At 47.5% G+C, this 11,188-nt stretch overlaps 2 protein-coding genes across 2 annotated transcripts in view; both read left to right on the top strand.

Annotated features, from left to right (window-relative positions):
- Positions 1-2,587: 2,587 nt before the first annotated feature.
- T265_03247 (hypothetical protein) lies at positions 2,588-2,824 on the top strand (the record flags this gene model as incomplete). The annotated part of the gene is made up of 1 exon (XM_009167680.1): positions 2,588-2,824. One exon carries the CDS (start codon positions 2,588-2,590, stop codon positions 2,822-2,824), a length of 237 nt encoding a protein of 78 aa, XP_009165944.1.
- A 2,029-nt stretch (positions 2,825-4,853) lies between these two features.
- Positions 4,854-11,188, top strand: part of T265_03246 (hypothetical protein) — a gene marked incomplete at both ends in the record, with an annotated part of 17,535 nt that continues 11,200 nt past the window's right edge. The window contains 2 exons of the mRNA XM_009167679.1: positions 4,854-5,086; positions 5,129-5,189. Coding sequence (XP_009165943.1) covers positions 4,854-5,086; positions 5,129-5,189 — 294 coding nt within the window. The remainder of the gene's footprint in view (positions 5,087-5,128; positions 5,190-11,188) is intronic.

The raw sequence follows: 11,188 nt of genomic DNA, 5'->3' as shown, positions 1-11,188 counted from the left end.
AATCCGTGAATCCGTGAAGTGCTTCCTATAACCTCTCGACTGAGCAGTGCTACACCCTTTTTTCACTTGTGCCTTTCAGGTGAACGACAGCCACTGACCGACAAGAACAAAACCGACCCGGGAAACTTTGGCAAAAGCCTCGATCCTGTGTATCAATCCGTGAATCCGTGAATCCGTGAAGTGCTTCCTATAACCTCTCGACTGAGCAGTGCTACACCCTTTTTTCACTTGTGCCTTTCAGGTGAACGACAGCCACTGACCGACAAGAACAAAACCGACCCGGGAAACTTGGGCAAAAGCCTCGATCCTGTGTATCAATCCGTGAATCCGTGAATCCGTGAAAGCGGCTGACAAAAATTGCGATGAACTCGCACTTGGGCACCATGTGATGTCAAGTATCCTTCATTCGAAAAAATAACACCACGTGGCCAACTTGTAGCCGGCTCCTTGATTAGCGATAACTCAGAAAAACGATTCATCCAATTTGCGGGTTATTACATCCTTACTCAAACCTATGTATAACGAAGGAGCCTGTTAATGACGCTGCTGAAAGGTAACTTTTTAATAGACACTTCGGTGTTTAACAGCTAGACACGGATTTTGAGCTCTGATTTCCCCAAGGATTTATGAGTTGCGCATTGGTAATGATTCCAAAGGGTTATACCGTGATTCTTCAAAGGCTCAATCGATAATGCCTATTGTTTTGACCATTTTCGACCCTTAACATAAGTGGCTAAATGGCTGCAATCTCACTGATTCCACAAGGAACCCGTTAAATCGTTAGAGCTTAGGTGTGCAGAGGTTGCCTGCAAAGCGGAAAAGAATATGAAACCGGTTTCTTATTGGTTAACATATACTTGCATCCACTTGTCGCTGTAAGGTTTGGGTCTTACAATAATTATCAACGTTTGCATATTTTATTGTTTGGCCTTCGCCTGTTTCCTATTAAAACACTGAAGTTGTTGGCATATCTTGTTTTATCCTCGATGGCTTCTGCGAGCAGTCATCTTCACCACATCGCAAGAAACCTGAGAAGCTTCCACAGAGCACTGAGGAAAATTTTTACAGCAACCATAAAAAACCAGGTAATCGTTCAGTCCGCTATTTGTGGCCATGCCCCGACCAGCCGGATCACGCCATCCCCAACATAGGGTGAGCTAAATTTTCTGCTTGAGCCATTTAGCGAAGCAGGTATAGGGAGCCTGCCTGCTGCTAAAAAGACGAATTTCGGTGAGATTATTAAGCCATCGCTGCATGCCTTAGCACCGCAAGTTCGTGTGAAGAGAAATTCTTACCACCAGTGAGCTGTTATAGGTAGGGGTAACCTGGAATTATATCGTCAAATATGCATAAAATATGCCATCCAGTGGTAATTCCATGTTTCCAAGAATATACCGCAGATCGGCGTGTATATGCTGATGGAAATTATCAGCAAGGGGAACGTATTGTACGCCTGAGATCGATTATGAGCTAATAAGTTGGGTGAATCTTTAGCTTGGGTGGAAACGGAATGTTGGTGTTAGAATACCAAGAGCTAGAAACAGATAACCATCTTCACCCAATGCTTTAAAATTCTGAGCAAAACTAGTTGAGGTGGAAGCTAAGGAAAGCAATAGAACAGACCTGAAACAAAGATCTCAGGATAAGACCGCACAGAGAATATTAAGACATAAGGTACTTGGTGTAGAAACCGAGCTCCTCGCAGGAGCATCTCCATCGGCGAATAGCTACGTGAGGTCTTTGTGTTGCTGGAAGAAGCCTCGTTTCATTTTCTGAGGCGTCATCGCTAGACGGCAGTACGTAGACTTGAGGATCCAGTTGAATGAGATCTTGGCACAAGTAAGCTTTGTCTATATGCTGCGCTCGTCACGCGACGGAGACAGCTATAGGAGCTATTTCAACAGTTAAACGACACCACTGCGCCGTCAGATAGGCACTAAGACAAAAGTTTAGACCGGTTTTTATGGGATTACTGAACCGACCACCAAGAGATCGGATATTTTAAGACTGACCAAAAGAGATCTCAAGTGATGGGACATATGAACCCACAGATAAGCGAAGCTAAATGGAGTACTCAGGTAATCAAGCGCAAACATTGGGTCCAAGCAAACAATCTGAAGATGCTTACATTCAGAAATCCGAGGACGACAAGTTAAAAAGTTTCACTCTTCGGGCTAATTAAAGCGAACGCTCACCGGGCATTTATTTACTGAACAAGAAACACACCAGTTATGGTGCCTGAAAGTTATATCTAAGCTCCAAGTGAGGAGTGAACCGGCCTCATGTCCTTCGAGCCTTAGCGCTGCGGTAATATGATGACGGCCGATGTTCGAGTTACCCTCAAATCCCTAAATGGCTCAACTGGCACCGGTCAGCTTGGAGCAGATGTACGGCTTGTATTCCCTACTGCCTGTTTGTGCGAAATATTTCAGTAGAAAAGCAAAGGCTCTATAACGGTTCGGGGTTAATTGTGCGCCAATAAGATTTAGCCAGATTACCAGGAACCGGGTTATCTCTACACAAAGGGCGCTACAACAAAGGAGGAGAGGTAGACTGTGAGGGTACGGGAGGGGCTTTTGGTACTCAAATGCCGCAGGCCCAACATAAAATGCGATCCCGTGCACGGAAATGGGCAAGGAAATTGTTGGCAGGAGGTGGGCCACCTTTCTGTATTTCAAGCTTCCAATCAGGGAACTTGTCCGAATGTATATCCGCCGAAGATTTGGCAGGTGGTTATATAACCAACTGTCTGCAGCATCTTCTGCAACCTGGATGGGCCGACAGGCTACCGTGCGAGGACGAATATGGTGGTGGTCACAGGTGAATGGTTGGGAACTATGAATAACAGCGTGGGGCGCTATCTTACGGACGGGTAGCGTAATCTTCATGGCGTCTTCGACACCTACACTCAGGTTTAATATGAGGTAAGATCTACTGCCGAAAACGGGTCGAGACTTTCGGAAGGAAACCAGCTGTTCTGGAGCTTCTGACGCTAAACCGATTCTCCGTGTACAGGTCATCCAAAAATAATTACAGCTAACAGATCTCGAACGTTGCCGGAACTGTCACCCAACAACCACCGGTCCAGACCACCGAGCGTCGGCTTTTCTCGAGGTAATTTTGCACACCACTCCCACTTAACCAACGTTTTGCATGAAAAAAAGATTACTGGGCAAATGCAAAGAAGAAATTTCGTTGACATTGACAAGGATGGAAATTGAAATACTGCCGAAAGCTGTACACTGTTAGACTACATCGAACCTTCTGTAATTCATCCTATACGTAAACGATACGAAACGCGAACTGATCTCTCCTTGTTTCAGTTTCGCACAGAATCACCGGCATCTTCCAAAAAGAATCTTGAAATTAGTGGTCGTACTCGGCCTCTTTTATGAACACGAACATATGCTGCCATCGCAGTCACCGGATTTTTATCCTCCCAACGCACCCAGCAGATGTGTTTGTAATTCACATCAGGGACGGGGTGCAACGGATATAGGCCACATCCCTCACAGTGACATCACGACCGGGGGCTGTGCAAAGCAGCGACAAAAATGGCCCACTCAGGATAATGAGATTAAATAACTGGATGAATCGCCACCAACCTTCAAAGCCCGTGTGCGTCCGCATCTGTAGTATTGTGTGAAGACACGACCCAAAGGAGGGCAGCTTTTCCAGTGTAACCCAGCGCGTACCAAACATTTGGGGGCCACTTAGTGGCCTGAAATTTGGCACGTTCATGGATTATCGCTAAAGCGGTTTTCGTGAAAACCATTGGGGGATGGAGCCTCTGCACTCCGAGGTATGAAGACTTAAAACAAGCTCCTGCCTGGCGCAATAAAATCCCGGGATTCCCCAGTGTTCTAACTTGAGAACTAGATTCTACGACGCCATATTATCAGACTTAGCCCAAGGCGGTCTTTATCCAGCCCGGGGGGAGGGTCTTCCTTAGGAAGTGTTGTACGCACTGTGGTGGATAGGTGGCGCGCTAGTGGACGGCAATGGGGCTGCAGGCACCACGAAAGAGTGCAGCAGTACCAAAAACCCTGTCCATGAGTATACTGACGGTAAACAATGGAGAGAAATGCAGAGAAACGAAAAAAGGGAATGAGACTCGAGAAAAGAAAAAAATGGAAAACTGTGAAGACAATACGGAAAATGAAAAGAAGCTAAAATCACGATGTGTGGATTTGTTTCTGTCGCAGCTTGAGGATGTCTATACTTCCTGAACAATACCCTGGACGGTCCTTGGGCGTCCGCCACAGTATTTTTTTACGTTTGTTCATATTCTGAGATGTGAAAATCATGAATCGAGGCACTGGATCGCTGTGTAAAATTTTTGCCGGCCTACAGGATAATTCGTATGCTGGTGCTTCTCCTTCAGGATATTCAGTGAAAGGATTGGACCTCCTTCTGAAGTGGTCTTTTTCATGAGCATGAATTGTTGACCTGGCTGGTTACTGGGTTGTGGGCGAGGTGAGGGTAGACCCCAGGCGCGGGAGAGAGCAGCCAACCTTCGCTGACTTTGAACGTTGTTTTCTATTCACTATCATCGTCAAAATCATGCTTAGTTGAAGCTGAATGGCTCAACGTTCATCACAATCCACCGGCTTTACGGTCTCAGAAAGCCGCCTGGGAATGGGCACGGGTCCAGGGTAGTCAGGCTCAAGCTCCATTCCACTTTATCTAGTCTTGGAATTTTGGACTCACTGTATGGATAACCAGGCGCGGTTCGATCCACATCACCCTCTGGAAACCGGTGCAGGTCGTGAAATCTGTGTATGTGTCCTGCCCTTCGAACTAATTTGGTCTAATTATTTCAGGCGGGGATCTGAAAGTTTACGTTACGAGTCATGACTGCAGTTGAGGCGATCGACGTACTTCGTCAGAATTTGGAGCTAGCTAAGGAGCAATTAAAAAATGTTGATGAGGATATACGAAAAATGACAGGGCGTGATCCTGTTGACGACAGGTACCGTCTCGTTGTTTCGTCCTCAGTGTTTTTGCTAAGATTTCCGCGACGTCCTGCAGAAACAGGTTATCGACGGCCTGAAGTGAACAAGGATTTCAAACTACCTGGACTCAGGTAATTTTATTCTCTGATCTGGTTCAAGTAAGTTCCATTCAGACCTACCCAGGTGGCCGTGGCGAAAGAGGAATTGGCGAGAATTCCCGAAGAAGACTTACAGGTTAGTGATGAAGCGTGTCAATGGAGTGTCTCTTCTTCGTTAGCTTTCGTCCACGGTTATGATAACCGGACGCTGTCCGTAATGCGCCTCAGAGGGATATCGTCATAAAATGTGCATATCTCTTTCAGTGTCTATCGTTTTCAGTTTCTGCAGAGACCGTCTTTGACACCGTCCTCGGTGTCTCAGATGGCATTAGCGTCCATGGGGGTAAATGTGAGCATGGACGTATCGCTGTAGTAATCTGTCACAAGCATTTTCGCCCGGACAATTCTCGCTGGAAGTGAGTTCAACGCGTGTTACACGCTGGATGAAGACCACCAATACCTGTTTGAACGGTTTGTTGGTTTGACGGTTGGATTTGTGCACAATAGGTTTCAGGTCAAGATACAAACTCAAAGCCAATAAATCGTGTTGATCACTACGCCGTGCTATTCTAAAGGGACCTTGAACAACGCATTTCGGGTGACAAATCACAATTTGGGCCACGTGTGTGTAACCAGCCGCTGAACCCCCTAGATTGTGTGGTCTCCACCGATTGTCTGTTACTGACCAGTGCAAACTTCCAGCACAAGCGTTCACACCGCGTTACTTAAAGGTCATCAACCACCAGTTAGTCATGGACTATGTCGCACCATGCAGGTGTCAGTTACCAATGAATAGTCGGTTAAAGGTTTTCATTTCCTCCGGATACGCGACTTGGTTCCGATCATGCCGTGGGGCGGAATTAGTTCATGTTTCAGGACCACGCACGCTGATGGTGAACATCTCCGCTCAACTCCAACCAGTATCAACAGCTCAGCAACATCGAGCTGGTCTGGCTGGATGTTACCGGCAGCGAATATTCGGTGTTGAACACTGATGTCATGCTGTCGATGATGATGATGATCAGGCTAGAAGGCTGCTGGGAAAACATCGATGACGGAGGTAATGAACGGAAAAAAGTGGAAAAAGTAATGCTCTTGGCTCTCGCGCGAGCGGATCCCACGGCCGCCAGAAAAACCGTGTCAGCAACCAAATGATGCACATAGCTTTCTCGATGCCAGATATTCAAGAGCCTGAAGAATGATAGAGAATGCTGGTAGGTTCTAAAGACCCAAGATATAGAGAAAGCTGTCGCTGCAGGCAACAGCCAAATCCTATTTCAGATGGCTCTATCAACTGGCAAAAAAGGATAGGTGTCGGCGAGACGATTTGCGAAAAATATGGCAAGGTAATTCATCCGAAAAACGCATCTTCAGCAATCGAACTTCTTTAACACAATCTCTACAAGGACCCAACGAGCGTGACTGAACTATTACCGCCCTGCCATCAGCAACAGGAATCCAGCTCGAACTATGGTTCCTCCAAAGCGACGCGGCACCTCTCCAAGATAGGCTGCTTCTGCTTTTTTTGAAATTGGTGAGACCCTAGGAAGCTGTCTGGGGGTCCTCTGCGGAAGGTTTGGAACCAAAGCAGGACACCCATTGACCATGGCCTCAATTTACAAAAATGCGCATGAAGGTCATGCTAATACCCTGGAGGAACCAGCCTGATAGTCATTGCGTTCAAGGTGCTCGCTAGCATTATTTTGCAGGGTTCGATCGGATATCGGGAGATATGTGAAAGCCAAGCAGGGTTTCACCATCGCTGAGGAGGTGCAGACCGTAGTCTTACATCGAGGTAGGTTGTTGAACGACAGCTGTTTCAGATATCCATCGGCGATCTTGTCTCTTGACTCGAAGGCTGTTTCTGACCGTCAGTCGTCAGATTTCTGGGCGGTGTCTTACGTTCATCTTTTATTAGGACAATCTGTGCGAATTCCCATGGAGGCGCTCAGTCTGAGTTCACCACCTCTTTTGGCATGAGGCAGTTCTACTCTCTCTCTCGCCAACTTCATCATTGACATCCTAGAAACTTCTCTGCCTGTCTCTGAAACCTCCTCGATTGCTCCTAAACATGAAGTACGCTGACAATATCGCTCTTCTTGGTTCCAATCCTTCAGATACTCAAGTTTGTCTAAATGACCTAAATAATCTTGCCACACGGTTTGGTATCCGCTTCACACCTGCAAAGTATAGTGGGTCGCTACAAGACTTGTGGGATCAGACCGAAATCTCATGCTTGCAGGCCAGCCAATCGACGTGGCAGATACACTTGTATACCTAGGCAGTTGTACAAGTACCCAGAGTGGCGGAAGCATAGGGGTGGCAAACCCTTGACGTGGCAGAGAAGTATGAAGGAGATTACGAAACGCTTGGGTGCTGTCGATGCTAGTCGCCACCCCCTCCTGCAGGATCCCCACTGCATCTGGTGGGAAACGCTGTAAGATATGGCTGCCAACCGATGCCAGTGGCGTTCCTGTTGTCAGTTTCTATCCAGATCGCATGAATGAGTGTCTGGGGGGTAGGCACCTCCGAGTGTTTGTAGTAATAGCACTAAGTTCCTGCCCCATCCATCTTTATTCTTTTCTTCACAGTGAGGCTTTCAAGTAAATCATGGTTGTACGGCAGTGAAGCATCGGTGTTGAGCACTGATGTCATGCTGTCGATGATGATGACGTACAAGTTCCGGTGGACTGGCTGGAGATAAGACCACTTATAGAATCGGGAAGATCAGGATAGCTGTTGCTAACTTCCAATACCTATGGCACCGGTGCGATTCTAAACACGGTCAACATGATGGTAGCGTTTCTGAGGGGAAACGCTTTGCGGACTGATGGCGAGGATGTAGAAATAGCCAAGCACCCCAGTTTTAACAGAACAGAGGGCGTGGAACTGGTAAGCGTGTGGAGAACGGTTTGGATCAGTCGAGCTGGCACGTGTTGGTGTGCGGTCATCAGAAGGAGGAGTAGTCATCATCTGAATTCCACTTGACCCCACCACCCCCCACAACTAAATTGTTGCAGCACTCACAACCCCACAAAGACCAAGGAAAATCTACCAGTGGCACCTGAGGTGACTGATCAATTGAAGCACCCTGAGGTAGAAGATTAACAAACCAAATCCGATCAGAATTAATTTGAAACTCCCCCAATCCACCAACGCAAGACTTTGACAGCCACACTGACCGACAAGAGCCTTTAATTGACACCCAACATTGATCGAGTGCGATAATCTGAAGAGGACTTACTGATTGGTTCCCCGTCTGCCCTTTAAACTGGCCAATTAGATTAGGCGACCACTTGGCTTGATGAAACTTCTGTGTCGAAAGCGAAACGTAGCCCAAATAAAAAACTACCGATCGTTTACCAAGCTATTCTGAAACGGTGATCGACACATCCTCTTGCACTACGGAACCCGGCTTGGTTTTCACGCATCATCCTTTCTCTGTGTTCAGTCAACCGTCGAGGGCTGACATCATGGCGCACCTCCTATGCCATAGCTACCAGGCTGATGCCACGCTGGTTTTGGCACAGCATGGGCGTACTATTTTTCAAGGCCTGATTAACTGTCAACGTACACCATTCTGTAGGCACTTTCCATCCACTCCATATCGCGCCAATAAACTTTGTTAGGTAGGTTACTAGGGTTTGTCCGCTTTTGAAGCGGGCTAGTCCGGATGTTCTGTTTCGTTTCATTACGGACAATTGGCACTTGATTTCTACTTCTGTCGGGCGATTAATGTCCGCAATTGAGTTTCCCGTATGCACTCTCTCCAGAGGCTGCTTTGCAGGAGGCCAGCTAAACCCGTTCTGCGAACTGTTCGGTCAGTGGGCGTTTTTGCAAGCGAATTAATGAGCCGCCCTTTTCACTTATTGTCTCACTGACCGTTGCTTTCTCTCGGTTGGTCGGTCGTTATGAGTGGTATAGGGCACGGCTATTTCCGGTAGCGAAAGCCTCCATTTAACGAGCTTTCGATCTGCACCAAAGCTCGGTTTTTCCTAAGGCTTTTCTCTGACTTTTGAGGGATTTGCGTGCGCCTTCATACTCATTGCCTGCTTGTATGTATTTCCTGTTTTCATTCAAGACTAGCGATCTCGACGATATCCAATGGTTATTTGGATGTATCAGAGAAGTCAGACAGATCACTGAACACCGTCACGAGGAGACCGAATTTTACCGGACCGACGGTTTGTGTACCCTAGCGACCTATTGGGCTATACTGGGGGTGTCCGTGGTACACTCTCAGGGTCTCATACCGGGTTGGTCAATGGTTAGAGTCCTGAAAAACAGTCTCCTGACCCTCCATGTTGGGGGTTGAAAATGTGTGGCCACTTGTTCTCTAAAAATGGTAATGCACTTGCATTTCTCGCCAAACCCCGCTACCTTGCGGTCAGGTTTTGAGTCAAAGGTTAAAGTTGAGAACCCTAATCGTCCTGTTAAGGTATAAGTGTCCCGACAGCATCCCAGCCCACGTACAACCATGAATCGCACATATACGATGAAACTCATTCCACATCGGCCGTTGCGTGGTGCCATCAGCCGGGTCGTCTCGCTGTATACAGCTGTGTATACAGCTGTTGACATCTGGCGTTGACGGGATGTCAACGGGTGGCTCCAAAGCAATCCGCAAGGACCGACACCCACTCTGTCTGACGCTTTTTGATGTTTGCTCTCACTCACACTGGACTCGCTTGAGATTGATGTGTGCCTTGTATCTGGAACCAGAACTCGACACACAAGCGCACTAGTCGATCAAACTTCCCCATCACTCTCCACTCGCTTCCGGCTGCGCATCTCTGGTGATTCAGAGACCTATGCGGCAAGATTTTCCCGGGTGGGCGTCACCCTTGCTCCATAGGGGAAGGATTCTTGTTTGACTGGATGCCCCTTGATAGTCGCCCCTGCACAGTTCGTCTGCGAACGTCTGTGAAGGGGTCTTTCAAGGGGGAGGTTGATCACTATGTTCTTTGGAGGCGGCGATTATCAAACACTAACGGCTTTCGAATATCCTTGCGGGTAAGGCAGTGCAGATCGCACCGTCCCACTCTGCTGTCGTTAGCCAAACTGACGTCTTGCCGGCTCCATAGTTGTCGAAGGTTAGCAACAGCTGTCCCGGTCTTCCTGACTCTAGAGGTGGTCTTATTTCCAGCCGGTCTGACGGAACTTGTACAACCGCCTAGGTAAACGATATATCTGCCACGTCGATTGCCTGGCCTGTGAGCTTGAGGTTTCGGTCTGATCCAGCGCAGTCTTGTAGTAGCCCTCTACAGTTTGCAGGTGTGAAGCGCATACCAATGTGGCAGAATTCATTAGGTCATTTAGACTGATTTGAAAATCTGAAGGATTGGAACCAAGAAGCGTTCTCAATGTCTGTGACTGAACGCCCGGGGAAGACTTTGATCGCTGAGGTTTCAGAGACAGGCATATAAGTTTCAAGCAGGATGTCAATAATAAATTTTGAAGGGCAATGACAGGAGATGGTAATCTTACCTCACACCAAAAGAGGCGATGAACTGAACTCGGACTGAGGCTTGGTGTACACCTGAACGCGTCCATGGGGCTTCTCATGGATTGCCCTTGTAGAAGATAAAGTGTTATAAGGCACCCTAGACCGCCAGACACCGCTAAAGACTCTGGCGATTGACAAGGTTTGGAGAATGTTTTCGTATGCGTACGGCCGTGGTGACCGATTTAGTCATAGGTATTTTAGCTGGAGACAATGGGTGTATAACGCATCTGTCAGTGCTTAGGTTTGGTCGTCCACAGTTTTCAGTGGCACCGGCATAAGGAAAGAGAGAAGAGTGACTGTGTGAGGGATGAAGAAGGTATCAACAGTAGTCGGTGTGTGAACCCGTGGTGTGTGAACGGAAGATGACCCGGCTACTGACGCCATTTCCCATTTACTGGCAACCGAAACCGCAGCGGATCTTGGTGCATTTTTCAAAGTTGATAGACTGACTGACTAACTGAAAGTTGCTCCTCGTTTTGTCATGAATTCTGCAATTGTGCAGCAGTGTTCACATACTACCCCCGTCTCTTGAAGCTAGCTGGGTTTTCACCGCAATCCAACTCTTGGGGGGGGGGGGTATACACCTCAGTTGTTTTGTATCGTTTTAGAAAGTATATATAAACATTGAT

This window comes from Opisthorchis viverrini (genome assembly GCF_000715545.1).
Source record: "Opisthorchis viverrini unplaced genomic scaffold opera_v5_45, whole genome shotgun sequence".
NCBI lineage: Eukaryota > Metazoa > Platyhelminthes > Trematoda > Opisthorchiida > Opisthorchiidae > Opisthorchis > Opisthorchis viverrini.
The sequence above is the reverse complement of the archived record's forward strand: the minus strand, read 5'-3'. Positions and strand labels throughout refer to the sequence as shown.